The sequence below is a fragment of the Diadema antillarum genome, unplaced genomic scaffold (assembly GCF_040938485.1).
Source record: "Diadema antillarum isolate AM-2024a unplaced genomic scaffold, OU_Dant_1.0 seq00000059_RagTag, whole genome shotgun sequence".
In the NCBI taxonomy this organism is placed as follows: Eukaryota; Metazoa; Echinodermata; class Echinoidea; order Diadematoida; family Diadematidae; genus Diadema; species Diadema antillarum.
This window is the reverse complement of record NW_027271164.1, coordinates 2,807,479-2,822,536: the sequence shown is the minus strand read 5'-3', so window position 1 is coordinate 2,822,536 and position 15,058 is coordinate 2,807,479. Positions and strand designations below refer to the sequence as shown.

Genomic DNA, 15,058 nt, shown 5'->3' with positions numbered 1-15,058 from the left:
AAAATATATATATATATAAACCTCAGCCCAATTTCATGCATTTCATTACATTGGGCAATAGCATGCTTCTTTTTGTTTTAAAGAAAGAAGAGAGAAAAAAATGGAACCCTATTAAAACAAATATTTTTCAAAAAATTTGCATGCTTCTACCTTTAAGAATGGTTTATATCTAATGGTGCAGTACAGAGTACCAAGACACCAGGTTTATAAGTGTTAATGTGTTCACTGGTATTATACACTATACTGCTAGGAGCATCAAGACGATATTCTGGGTGCATCTTTCACTGGTCCTCACACTCTGGCCACTGGGAGCTACGATGGTGAAATTGTTATCTGGAATACAGGGTCAGAGGTTGCCTCAAGACATCTTCAGCAGCGCTTCCTGAGAAAGATGGCCAAAACTAGGGAGAAGTCAAAAGTGGTACAGACACATGGTCACTTATTTGAATGCTGTAGCTGTTATCTAGGGATGTTTTAAGACAGCTGCCTCTCAACTTTGTTACAGAAGTATGATATAAACTCATGAGATCCTGGATAAGTTTTCAAATTGTTGCAACGTTTGAAAGACCTTCACAGAATTTTGATGAAAAAAAAAAAATACTGCTGCTTTTTGTCATGTACAAGATATTTATCTATTATGATTTTGTCAAGACGTACATGCATGCTGTTTGGTCAAAGTACATGTACATACTTTATAGTTTGTGCATTTGCCATCCCTTTATATCGTGCAACTAATTGATAGAGTCATATGATACTTTCTGTACCATCAAATAGGATCTGTTTTACTGTGCATCAGTCGCTTTGTAATTGAATATTTGTCTGACTTTCTCAGGGCCTTCATGGTAGTATCTCTCCAAGCGCACAAAGACAGCAAACCCAGCTACACTCATCCCAGAGTAGCCGCCAGCATCACATCATGACTGCCAGGAAAGGAACGAAGGCTGCAGGTCTGGTAGGAGAACATAATGTGCCTGGAAAGAGACCGTCCTCTGGCGAGAGTCAAACTAGTGAAAGTGATGAGGTGATTTTAATGCTGTATGTAGAATAAGGATATACTGTTCAAACAAGGATTATGATAATATATTTAAACTACAACTTAAACTTTAAACCACAATGGATTATTGAATAAAAAAATTGGTACTTGCTGAGTACATTGGTTCAAGGGAAGTCAAGATATTGTTTCCTGTGCTGTCTTACATTAGCTGACATATGACACCAATATCAGCCATTATGCCTTTCTTTTAAGGTCAAAGAAGGTACACTATGTAGCAAAATGATTTTTAGAAACAGTATAAGATTCAGTCTTTCAAAGAATCAAAAGTACCTACATCACTACACTCCTATGAGTTAGCTACTATTAGCAATAGCACAGTTGTATTCATAGGGAGTCTTGAGTTCCGTTTTTTCAATGGAAACTACAGTGTAATGCCTTTTATTCTCAGTTCATGTAATATTTCTGTCGCTAATTGACTAAATCATTCTTCAGAGCAAGTCATGATTGATCTTGAATATTGGAACATTGTCCAGGGTTTCTACACACATCATGCCTGCATCACATATAGTCATATTGTGATCATACAGAAAATATTATTGATGAACAGAGTTCATTACAATGTACATTGCAGCATTCTCCATACAAAGCTCTGACTTCCTTTTGAATAGGAAGTGGGGGAAAAGTAGGTCTTTGTGAGATAAAGACCTTATATCGGGGCCGAGAATTTTTGGTATGTCTCCCACATTTGACTTTTCTGCATGAGAATTTTTCATTCTAATACACAGATGTGCCAGTTTTTTATTGTGATGATTGTTACACACCTTTCCCAGGTGAATGATTACTTCATCAAACGACTCGTGTTTCTTGAGGGCCGCAAGCATTTGTCTGCAGGTGGTGGAGCCAACTTGGTATCATGTGGTGGCAATGGTTGGGTGCGCTTCTGGAACTCTAGTAAAAACTTGCTGCTGGCAGAATTTGTGGCTCACCAACATGGTATGTTAGCATAAGATATATCCCTGTATCTTTATGTCTAACTTTGTTTTCATGCCTCCGCCACGAAGTGGTGCCGGAGGCATTATGTTTTCGGGTTGTCCGTCCGTCCGTACGTCCGTCCGTCCGTACGTCCGTCTGTCCGTCCGTCCGCCCGTACGTCCGTCTGTCCGTCCGTCCGCTTTCGTTTACGCGATAACTTGAGTAATATTTACTGGAAATTTACCAAATTTGGCCCAAGTATGAAGTATGATGGGGCAATGAGTTGATTAGATTTTGGGTGAAATCAGCTAAAGGTCAAAGGTCAAGGTCAAATCATGAAATTGTATCCGTTTACGCGATAACTCAAGACTGGATGGAGCAAATTTCACCAAACTTTCTTGGAGGATGATGTATGATGGGGCAATTACTTGATTAGTTTTTCAGTGAAATCGGACAGAGGTCAAAGGTCAAAGATCAAGGTCAAATCCTCAAATTTATCTGTTTACGTGATAACTCAAAACTGGATGAAGCAGCTTTCACCAAATTTGGTCCAAGGATGATGTATGATGGGACAATTAGTTGAGTAGATTTTAGTGACATTGGCAAGAGGTCAAAGGTCAAAAGGTCAAGGTCAAATGCTGAAAATATTGCTATTTCCCCCATATCTATGCAATGCCCGCAGTTATTTTCTTGAAACTTAGTGTAGACATGTACTACTGCGTAAAGATTATTCAGAGAGAGTTTCATGTCATAAGGTCAAAGGTCAAAAGGTCAAAGGTTAGATGAAAATATTGCAATATCACTTTTCTCGCAAATAGTTCAATGTATCTTCATGGAACTTAGTACATATGCATGTACTGACTGGCAGGGATTATCTAGGGAATTTAGGGGTCATGGGTCAATAGTCAGGGGTCAAAGGTCAAGGTCAACTCCTCAAAATGTTAATATTTCCCTCATATACTAGTATATGCAATGATTGCATTATTAGTTTTAAAATTTAACATATGTACATGTATATATATACTTAACCCGTTGAGGACGGGTTGATTTTGCTACAACATGCATTTCCCATATACGCTTGCCCGAATATACTCGGGACTCGTCCTCAACGGGTTAATGGAGATTCTCTTGGAAATTTCTAGCCAGAAGGTCAGAGGTCAAAGGTTAAGGGTCATAGGTCAGGTTTAAATGAAAAAAAAGGACATATTTTGTACTGTAATTACACTCTTTCTTCATACCTTGAAAATTATACTCAATGCATAAACTTATAGTAAGGTCGGTCAGAAGTCAAGTAAAAATTTTCAATTCACCAAATATGTACCTGCACTCTTTAGTAGACAATTATAGCAAACCCAGTTCGTGGAAAGTGAACATTCAAGATATTCTGACAAACCTGTTCATTAGATATTTTGCCAGTTATGTGAAACTGTCATCACACATTGTGAAGACATTGTACTGTACACCTATTGGGAGAATCATGCATTATAGCGGAGGCATCAGTCGCCATAGCGACATTTCTAGTTAATCATGCTCCCTAATATATCATACCAGTAGGTAAATTCATTGTCTTTTCCTTCTTTTGATTTTATGAATCAGTCTTTCACGGTTATGGTTGTCTCACTTTACTATGTGGATTAACACAAGCTTTCTGGTTTAAAAGAATTCATAAATGTGTATATGCATGTGTTTTCCTGTTCATATATTTTTAAAAAGTCATTTCACATAATTGGCTCTTTGTTTTATCTTCAATTTTTTTTTTTTCAAATATAGTGTCCTAAAGTATTGCTGTAAAACTTTGGTGCATGCCATTTCAGTTTCTTGCCAATGATGTGAAACTTTACTTTATATGATAATTATAATAGTAATAATAATAACAACAACAATAATAATAATAATAATAATAATAATAAAATAACAGTACTTATACACACTGTAGCGCATATCTCATAGTGCATATGTCCCTGTGTGCTCAAAATATTGAAAGATTATACAAAAACATATAGATACATACAATTTCAATTGCAAATTGAATATTGTCAATATGTATAAATACATAATATTCTGTGTTTATTGTTGTCATTCTGTTGAACTTTACCTCACCACACATCATATACACTGTATCTGTTTCAGGTATAGTTATTGGCAGGAAGTGATTAGAAATACAAACCAAGGGAACACAAAATATGCTGGTAACTGTTTGGCACTACAATGTAAGTGATCATTTGCTGTTTGTGGTTTTTGTTTTTTTTTTATTGCAGTTGGGCACATAGTCATGGCAGTGAGTTCTGACAGTCACTATTTAGTAACAGGTGACAGTGAAGGCACCATCAAAGTCTGGAAGATCCAAGAGTATTGTTTGCACCAACCTGAGAGCATCACAAACACACCACCGCGTAAGTCTTTAAGTCTCTACACCCAAAGTTTTAATGTCTATCACTTCGAATCAATTTTAATACATTGACCTATACACCCACTACTACTGTTTTCTTGTGGTCATGATGTATCATATTAATTACAGACTTTGAAAACACTTATCTTAACCTCCAACAGCCATTGTGTTGTTCTATGTTACTTCCATTACTTTCAGTTACTTTGCTACTTCACAATCTGTGTGCTTGTTTCGTGCATTTTTTATTCTATTTGACCTTGCCCCACAAAACCCACACATGGTCACTGTGGTTGATTTTCAGGTAGGCCTGAAATTATGCATTTGTTTCAACTTGGTTTTGGGGTTGTTATGTTGTTTTGACAGAGATACCCTGTTCTATCTCAAGATTTGGAAGTAAATGATGAATGAAAGTATTTATTTTGAGTTTTTATATCCCATGTTGTTCCACACACAAATAGAGGGTCATTCGGTATAGGCCTACTTGAACAGATCCTTCATAGTCCCATGATACGGAGGTAGCACTCTTACATATCTGATTTTCAGTTATTTGTTTTGGTGGGTTGTATGCAACCAATTTTTACAAGTGAGATACACCTGTACTTTATGAAGCCGAAAATCTAAATTTAACCTGAGCAAAAAATTGTATCTGGCAACTGCTTATGGGTTTTGTGATACATTGTCACACTACAATGCACAACTGTGAGTTCCTCGAGGCAATGTAGTGTACGGGTATGGGTTTTAGAATGTGAGAACTGCACTGTACCTCAAATAGTTTGTACCAGTGTAAATTCCCTTGTAGCTTGATTGACTTGACATCATGAGTTTGAAACTTTATGTCATTATGTCTCTGCCGTAAACTATGCCTGAGGCATTATATTTTTTAATTGTCCATCTGTCTGTCTGTGCGTCCCACATCTTGTAATTGCATATTGGATTTTCCTTCATCCTGCCCCAGGTATGCTGCTGTAAATGGGATGAAGATGTTAAACTGAATCACTCATTGTCAAAGGTCAAAGGTTACCAAATAATGACTAAAAAATTACCATTTTCAGCTGTAACTTTATGGACAGTAGCTAATTGGGGAAATGATATGATAAGAAGGGTTGAAAAAGAAAGACTATTATATTCATTAAATGATAGTGTGAAAAATGATGACAGGTCAAAGCCAGTGTACTTAATAATAGTATTATTAATAATGATAATGATAATAATAATGATAATAAAATTATTAAGATAATAATAATAATAATAATAATAATAATAATAATAATAACAGCACCAACAAAAACAACAGCAACAACATATAAATATCCCATCCATTAGACTACTAGTTGATTTTATTGTTTGTTGTTTTTTTTTTGACTGACTGCAACTACAGTGTAATGTAGATCACATGAAATGCATGCAGTTGAACCTCTCGTATCCGAACAAGTCGGGACAAGGGCTCATCCGGATAAGGGATTTGGCCGGATACGAGAGACTCAATGCTTTATACATGTACATAGGGCGTACATACACATGTACTGATGTAGCCTATTGTAGTACCACATGTAGTAATGTGTATACTGCAACCTTTTCATTGTTACACTCAGTAACAGACCCCAAAATAGAGGTTGGTGTTTGCAAGAATGAAATCATTTTCTTTTATAAATTCTTGGGATGATTTACCTAAATAATTATTAGGAAATGTATCAAGTATATGTGATTCATGTGTGTTTGTGTAGGAGTCCTCAAGGAGTTGGGAATCCCCCTTTCCTCCCGTAATCATTTTTAAAAAAAATCACAGCGAGATTGCGTCCGTATACTAGAGAGATCCGGATAAAGGGAGGCCGGATAAGAGAGGTTCAACTGTACATGATATTGCTTGTGGTTTACTTACGTGTAAGTAGACAATGCTGTGTGAACAGGACATGAACTGTACTCAATTCATGCATTGTGTGTAGTGTCTGTTGTATTGGAATAGCAGTCGACTCGAGAGTATATTGTGTAACAAGTGTGCTAAGAACATGTTGTTCTGAAATCAGTGTACAGTTATGTATGGTCACATGACCTACACATGCATCTGCCATTGGATGCTTTCTATTCAATTCGGTTTTATTTCAAATCAAAAGAAGCATAACAGTTAGTCCGCAGACTAATAATGTCATGCGTACAGAATAAAAATACGTACATGCATGATTACAGAACATTCACAATCCAAGAAAAAATCAAAAAGTTAAAAAAACCTATTAAATTATTCAGTCATACCAATATCATACAAAGCGTATTCCTTACAGTCCTATAATTACACATTACATTTACACAAGATTAAAACTGGATACACATGTGGTGCTATTGCTGTAAACATACATACATTGTATAGATGCAGACATTCAAAAACAGACAATATACATGTACTATGGCTAGAGCAGAATAAATTTCCACATGCAACATAATGAATAAAAAAACAACATTAAATCAGCGGATGTGTAGTACCATATATGAAAAAACGAAAATACAACAGTTCATATCTTTGAAAAATAAAACAAACAGAGATTGCACTGATATCAAATCACCTTTCAGCACTATATATCATTAGTATCATATTACCATTGCACTGCACTTCAGAAAAAAAAAATATCACATGGTGGGAGTACTAGTATCTGTGGCATTACATAGGCTTTAATTATGGGAATGATATGTGCAGTGCATTGTAAGTATTTCAACTCAGCTTGCTGCCTGTTAGTTTTCTCCTAACTTTGGATATAGCTAATGTCCTCAGCCCAGCAATACATGCATCATATGCAAATGATTTGAAATACTTTGTTTGATATCTTCCTCACTTGTGGGTCAAGCGTACAGTTGCAGTATACTTTTTTTTTTTCATCCAGCCCTTCTGTCGTCATGGCACCTTCATACTGATAGCATCAACCATCTGTGTTTTTGTGAACGCAATGATCGATTGCTGATCATTTCTGCATCTGCTGACTGCAGCGTACAGCTCACAGATATCTATGGCAACCACATAGGAGCATTTGGACAGGTAATTCATGAACTCTTGAATTCCAAGATTGAGATGATTTGGATTTTACAGACTGAAAAGTGTAATAACTACTGGAAGAAAATATTGATAATATCATCTTATCATCTTTGTTACCAAGGACCATTATTCATAGACCACAGAAAGAAGTGCTTTTAGCATTATCTTGATTTTTTTTTAAATCATTGCATTTTTTGTATAGGTTACATCATTGTCCCCGCCGAACGAGTTCGAGCAGGGGACTATGAAACGGGCTCCGTACGTGTGTGTGTCCGTGTGTGTGTCCGTGTGTCCGTCCGTGTGTCCGTGTGTGCGTCCGTGTGTGATCAAAATCTTCAATTTGCTACTTCTCTGTCATTTATGAGCCAATTTTGATTCTGTTTGCTTTATATGATAGCACTACGTGGGAGCTTTGAAACTTCTACAGAGAATTTCAGTTGTGACCTTTGACCTTGACCTTTGACCTATATTGTACATTTTGCTACAAAATGCTACTCCTTCGCCATTTCTAACCCGATTTCGATTCCGTTTGCTTTATGTGATGGCACTAGTTGAGGGCTTCAAAACTTCTACACAGAATTTTTACCTTTGACTTCTTTGACCTTTGACCTTGATTTTTTGACCTGTATTGTACATTTTACTACAAAATGCTACTCCTTCGCCATTTCTAACCCGATTTCGATTCCGTTTGCTTTAAGCGATGGCACTAGGTGAGGGCTTCAAAACTTCTACACAGAATTTTGACCTTTGACTTCTTTGACCTTTGACCTTGATTTTTGACCTATATTGTACATTGGCTACAAAATGCTACTCCTTCACCATTTCTAACCCGATTTTTGTCCCCGCCGAACGAGTTCGAGCAGGGGACTATGAAACTGGCTCCGTACGTGTGTGTGTCTGTGTGTCCGTCCATCTGTCCGTCCGTCTGTCCGTCCGTCTGTGCGTCTGTGTGTGATCAAAATGTTCAATTTGCTACTTCTCTGTCATTTATGAGCCAATTTTGATTCTGTTTGCTTTATATGATAGCACTACAAGGGAGCTTTGAAACTTCTACACAGAATTTCAGTTGTGACCTTTGACCTTGACCTTTGACCTATATTGTACATTTTGCTTCAAAATGCTACTCCTTCCCTATTTCTAACCCGATTTTGATTCTGTTTGCTTTATATGATAGCACTACATGGGAGCTTTGAAACTTCTACACAGAATTTCAGTTGTGACCTTTGACCTTGACCTTTGACCTATATTGTACATTTTGCTTCAAAATGCTACTCCTTCGCCATTTCTAACCCGATTTTGATTCCGTTTGCTTTATGTGATGGCACTAGGTGAGGGCTTCAAAACTTCCACACAGAATTTAGACCTTTGACTTCTTTGACCTTTGACCTTGATTTTTTACCTATATTGTACATTGGCTACAAAATGCTACTCCTTCGCCATTTCTAACCCGATTTCGATTCCGTTTGCTTTATGTGATGGCACTAGGTAAGGGCTTCAAAACTTCCACACAGAATTTTGACCTTTGACTTCTTTGACCGTTGACCTTGATTTTTGACCTATATTGTACATTTTGCTACCAAATGCTACTCCTTCGCCATTTCTAACCCGATTTCGATTCCGTTTGCTTTATGTGATGGCACTAGGTGAGGGCTTCAAAACTTCTACACAGAATTGTGACCTTTGACTTCTTTTACCTTTGACCTTGATTTTTGACCTATATTGTACATTGGCTACAAAATGCTACTCCATCGCCATTTCTAACCCGATTTCGATTCCATTTGCTTTATGTGATGGCACTAGGTGAGGGCTTCAAAACTTCTACACAGAATTTTGACCTTTGACTTCTTTGACCTTTGACCTTGATTTTTTTACCTATATTGTACATTTTGCTACTAAATGCTACTTCCGGCGGGGACATATATTACGCACCGCGTAATTTCTACATTTCCTTGTGATTCTGTTTGCTTTATGTGATGGCAATAGGTAAGGACTTCAAAACTTCTTCACAGAATTTTGACCTTTGACTTCTTTGACCATTGACCTTGATTTTTTACCTGTATTGTACATTTTGCTACAAGATGCTACTCCTTTGCCATTTCTAACCCGATTTCGATTCCGTTTGCTTTATGTGATGGCACTAGGTGAGGGCTTCAAAACTTTTACACAGAATTTTGACCTTTGACTTCTTTGACCTTTGACCTTGATTTGTGACCTGTATTGTACATTTTGCTACAAAATGCTACTTCCGGCGGGGACATATATTACGCACCGCGTAAATTCTACTTTTCCTTGTTCTAATATCAGAGGATTACCATCTAAATGGTTAACCACTTGTGTTACAAGGAGGAAGGAAACATGTGAACTTGAAAGACACAGATTTTTCAAGCCTCTGGCTTTTCCAGGTTTTATCTCATCTTGTCACACTATTCCTTTTTACTGGTTGTACTACATAAAGAAAGAATTTGAATTTGGTTTGAGGACCATGGTGTGGAGTGAAAGATTGAATAGATTTTGTTTATGCTGCATCTACACCTTTTACTATACATGTCTTGTGCATGACACAACATGTTTTTACTGCTGGCTGCATCAAATCAGGCCATCTTTACAATACAAATTTCAATACTGCACCTTATCTTAACCTGCTCATTGAGAAAGATGAGTGTAATTTATCATGCAATTTGATAAAAACATAGAATACTATTAAACCAAATGGCATCATAGTCAGTGGTAACATATTGCATACTATGGCAAGTTATGGATAAAGAATTTAGTGAAGGTGCTAGTTTCATTCCCTGGTGTATGTACCAGAGGATGCTGTGGATTGAGTAGTGCTACACCTCCACCATGTCACATTTGTGTGCATGATACTGACCATGTTTCTTGATGGACTTTATTCAAATTCAGTATGGAGGTATAGCATTAAAGATTTGGGAAACATTGAAGCTACTTGGAATGATTGATTGGCTGTATTTTCCCAAAGAAATAGAAAGGTAGCCTTTTTACATGCTGTTTCCCTATCAGCACATCCACTCAAATGTAACCTTTCATACCCTCCTCTGAGAAAGTTGTGGTATACAAGCCTTGATAGCTATTTTGCCTTCATAAGGGTGTTAAGAAGTTCAGTACTCAGGCCTGATGGCATCACAACCACCACCATGAAGTAAATCTCATTAAATGTTGCTCCCTTACTCTAGCATGATTTCTCCTTGTCTCTGTCAACCAGAAATATTTCCAAGCATGGAGTGTGGTAAACATCACCCCTGTGTTTAGTGGAGACAAAGCATAACCCACCAAACAAAAAAGAGTGGCTATGAAATTGATTGTCTCAAACTGTATAATAGAATCTTACATTGATTTCTTTTGTCACTCTTTGCTTCAGGAGTTTGAGAAGCAGAAAGATTTCATTAATTTGATTGCATTTGTGAGTGTGAAAAGCAACCATGAAATTTATCCCACAAGAAGCTTTAGTGGAAAATGTAGGTGGTTTGCCTTCAATACTTCACTTAATTAATGCATGGTAGGATAGCCAAACTAGAACCCAGAGACAAGAGAGGATATGACACCACAGTGGACACCATGTATGTATTCATCCTTTGTTACATGCTACCAGATGTGTTAAGAACGTAAATTATCTAATCAGAAAAAAAACTCTATTTATTTCTGCAGGAAGATCACTGGAAGATTGAGCCATACATTCCACCACCTGTGCCAAGCGAAAGTGATCTTCAGGTATCTATCTGCCAGATGTTGCAATCTCCAGAATTTTGCCCTTTTCAGATATTCACACTTTTTGACAAATCAAACTGATTATGGTAAATCAGTGATATTTCATTCAAGTGATATGACTATACCATTTCATAATGGCACCAGTTATATCAGATCTAAAGACATAAACAAAAGCAACATTAATAGTTTTGAAATACATGTACCTACATATATATCTGATGTATTGCAGTGTTAAGTTGGTTTGCTGAGAAGGTACTCTTTTTTTATTCTTTAGATTTCTGTTTTTGTTTTTTTGTTTTTTTGTATAAAGAGTACCATGGTGGATAAGTTCCTTTAGTAATTTGTGTGACTTACAGTGGAAAGCAAAACAGTCACTTCGTGCTAAATACATCAGTGGTGTTATGCATTAGAAATAAGTCATTCAGTGTATTGAACACAGTCATCATGACCATTATTGGGCCTAAGCTGTTTTCATTATTCAAGATCTTGAAGATATGCTACATTTACATTATGTTCCTGGCGGGCACAGCAATCGAATTTCAGACCACTGTGGACAAAATGGGATGGACATACCAGTGTACACAAAGCAGGGGGATGGGACAGGCAAACCTGACAGGCCATGATTGCTGTATATGTCAGGACAGATTTTCAAACTCTCCCAAAATTTGCCTTGTCAGTCATGATGCAGATGAGAAACCTAGAATGGATGAATGCAACAATACGTGATAGCACACAATAGGCCGTAGCAAAACTGGAGACGGCCCGTAACTAGAGGGAAAATATGTGTGTTTCCTGGCATCTCACAGTCCTTTGAAATTTTATCATGTTCTGCCACGTTCAGTGTGCATTTTGTCCTGTTTTGTCATCTTTTATGATAGCTGTTTCATCGCATTCAATCTTGTTCTGTCCCGTCATATGACAGTGTACAGTGCATTGCCTACTTTGGTCTAACATTAGGCACATGGTCTGGGAGTGAATATAAAAACTGTTCCGGGCAGGGGAACTTCATTCAAGTCTGAGCAGTAGGAAATACATTTCTGCATCTACAACATGAAGAGACAAGACCTATAGCTACAGCTGATATGAAAAGAGAAGGCTAAATTATGCCACCAAAGAAGCTAAGATGTACAAAAGTCCTCCCAATGATTTGGATGTATGCAACCAGCAAACAGACCAATGCAAAATCTTATTCATCTTTAAGGCATTCATGATGTTGTCTCTTTGAAGTCTCAGGATACAGTCAAACCTGTCTATAGCGACCACCGTCTATAGCGACCACCTGCCGTATGCGACCACTAGACACAATCCCCCAAGAGAAAAGCCATGTTAACAACCCTGTCTGCAGCAGCCACCTGTCTACAACAGCTTCTTCTTTTTTTTTGTCTCCCTTGGGTGGCTGCTACAGACAGGTTTGACTGTACTGTGAATGCTATTCCTTGGGAGGCCTTTTTGGTACCTTGGGCACAAACATGCTACACAGCTGCCCAGCATATACTTTTTGTTCATAGTATACTTTGACAGAATGTGAAGAAAGTGTCAGACCTTGATCAAAACATGAGAAAAAATGAAAGACCCCATCAGAACCTGACAAGCCAGGAGGGAACATATCGGCATCCGTGGTAAACCTTGGACCGAAACATGGTGCACATTTCATCCTTCCAGGACTCAGCAGGCTCTTTACCTCACAGCCTGTCTTGAATACCACGATAGACCATGAGGAATCATAGCAAGACCTGACAAACCTTGAACGTGGAGGAAACAAATAGCCAAAATCCCATGGCTCACTACATTTCAGGAGAACAGGGCTATTGTCGCCACTGGGAATATGTACACCTGGCATAAGATTTTACGATCATACAGAGAAATGTGTGTTCCACCGAAAGATATATTTTCTATTGCTTTCTGTTTTAAAGGACCCTACAGAATCTTGTCATGAAGCAGATGGAATGGATATTGACAGCTCAGACAAAAAGGATGAAGAAGACATGGAAACGGACAATCTGGTTGACTTTGACCCGCTGCAGAAAGTCAACACTTGGGAAAGCACAAGACTAGGTATGCAGGAGACAATTGTAATTTAGTGCCATGAGTATCACATTCACATTATCACAAATCACATTACTGTAGCCTCTGTTGATAAATGAATTAACATCAGTCATACAAGAGTACTTGAAAAGGTTTGCTTTCATTCATCTTGAAGATGATATAGCATGAAAAACAGTTTACAGAAAAAGATCAACTACAAGTAGTGTGTGTAAAGGGAAAGATTTTATGATCTAAAATCAATTCATGTAACTCTGACAAGGGATGCACACAAGAAAGGGACGAAGAGTTGTTATTTCATTTAAGTATTTTTTTATATAACAATTTTACCTCGCCTGAGCCAAGGCTCATAAGAGCTCTTGAGATATTCATCGTGCGGCGTCCATCATGTGTAAGCGTTTTTACATTTTCATATTCTTCTGCAAAACTGCATGGTCAGATTTCCACCAAACTTGGCAGGGATTACCGCTAGGGTGATTGAATATATATATATACATGTATATCAGTTCAAATGGACACTATTTTACGGCATTCCTGTTTTCATTGCAAACTTGCTAATATATAGCTGATACTTTACAAGATACATTTTCAGGCCCTCCAGGAAATTGGCATGTGCCATTTTTGTGGGTTTTGTGGTGCATAATCACATGTTATAAGTTCCTGCAATTATATACTTTGACAAATGATTATCAGTGTACTGTTCCCAAGTATAATTCTAAACACAAAAGCATTGTGTGGATGTGAACATTCCATTTTTTGCCATGCTATATAGGTAAAGAGTATCAGGCAGTGAGGATGAATAAAAGAGAGAGGCGACAACCAGGAACCATTCCAGACCTCCCTTACCTGACCTGGGAGAAAACTGGCCAGCCACCAGCAGGACCTTATGCTGTAAGTCACTTCTTTATTTTATTTATGCCTCCGCCACGAAGTGGTGCTGGAGGCATTATGTTTTCTGGTTGTCCGTCCGTACGTACGTCCGTCCGCATTCGTTTACACAATAACTTGAGTAATATTGACTGGAATTTTACCAAACTTGGTCCAAGTATAAGGTATAATGGGGCAATTGCTTGATTAGATTTTGGGTGAAATCAGCTAAAGGCCAAAGGTCAAGATCAAATCATGAAATTGTATCCATTTACACAATAACTAAGGACTGTATCAAGTAAATTTCACCAAACTTTGAGGATTATGTTTGATGGGACGATTGCTTGATTAGTTTTTGAGTGAAATCAGACAGAGGTCAAAGGTCATGGTCAAATCCTAAAATTTATCTGTTTACGTGATAATCAAAACTGGATGAAGCAACTTTCACCAAACTTGGTTCAAGGGTGACATATGATGGGACCATTAGATTAGTAGTACTTTTAGACAAATCGCAAGAGGTCAAAGGTCTAAAGGTCAAGGTCAAATGGTAAAAATGGTGCTATTAACCCCATATCTACAGTTTGTATGCAATGCCGAAAGGTATTTTCTTGAAAATTAGTGTAGACATGTACTACGTGTAAAGATTCTCCAGAGAGAGTTTCATGTCATAAGGTCAAAGGTCAGGTGAAAATGTTGCAATGTCACTTTTCTCGCAAATGGTTCAATGTATCTTCATGGAACTTGGTACATATGCATGTACTGACTGGCAGGGATTATCTAGGGAATTTATGGGCTATGGGTCAATAGTCAGGGTTCAAGGGTCATGGTCAACTCCTCAAAATTTCATTATTTCCCTCATACACTAGTATATGCAATGCTTGCAGGATTATTTTTAAAACTTAATATCAAACATGTATTACCTAGTGGAGATTCTCTGGGAAATTTCCTGCCAGAAGGTCAAAGGTTAAGGGTCAAAGGCCAGGCAAAGATGCAAAAGAAAAAATTATATTTTATACCGTAATTACACTTTTTCTTCATACCTTAAAAA

General features: G+C 37.5%; 1 protein-coding gene across 1 annotated transcript in view; it reads left to right on the top strand.

Annotated features, from left to right (window-relative positions):
• Positions 1-15,058, top strand: part of LOC139725769 (cilia- and flagella-associated protein 337-like) — a 73,313-nt gene that overhangs the window by 48,109 nt on the left and 10,146 nt on the right. The window contains exons 21-28 of the mRNA XM_071636851.1: positions 251-421; positions 833-1,021; positions 1,825-1,987; positions 4,225-4,359; positions 7,226-7,377; positions 11,041-11,103; positions 13,014-13,155; positions 13,916-14,034. Coding sequence (XP_071492952.1) covers positions 251-421; positions 833-1,021; positions 1,825-1,987; positions 4,225-4,359; positions 7,226-7,377; positions 11,041-11,103; positions 13,014-13,155; positions 13,916-14,034 — 1,134 coding nt within the window. The remainder of the gene's footprint in view (positions 1-250; positions 422-832; positions 1,022-1,824; positions 1,988-4,224; positions 4,360-7,225; positions 7,378-11,040; positions 11,104-13,013; positions 13,156-13,915; positions 14,035-15,058) is intronic.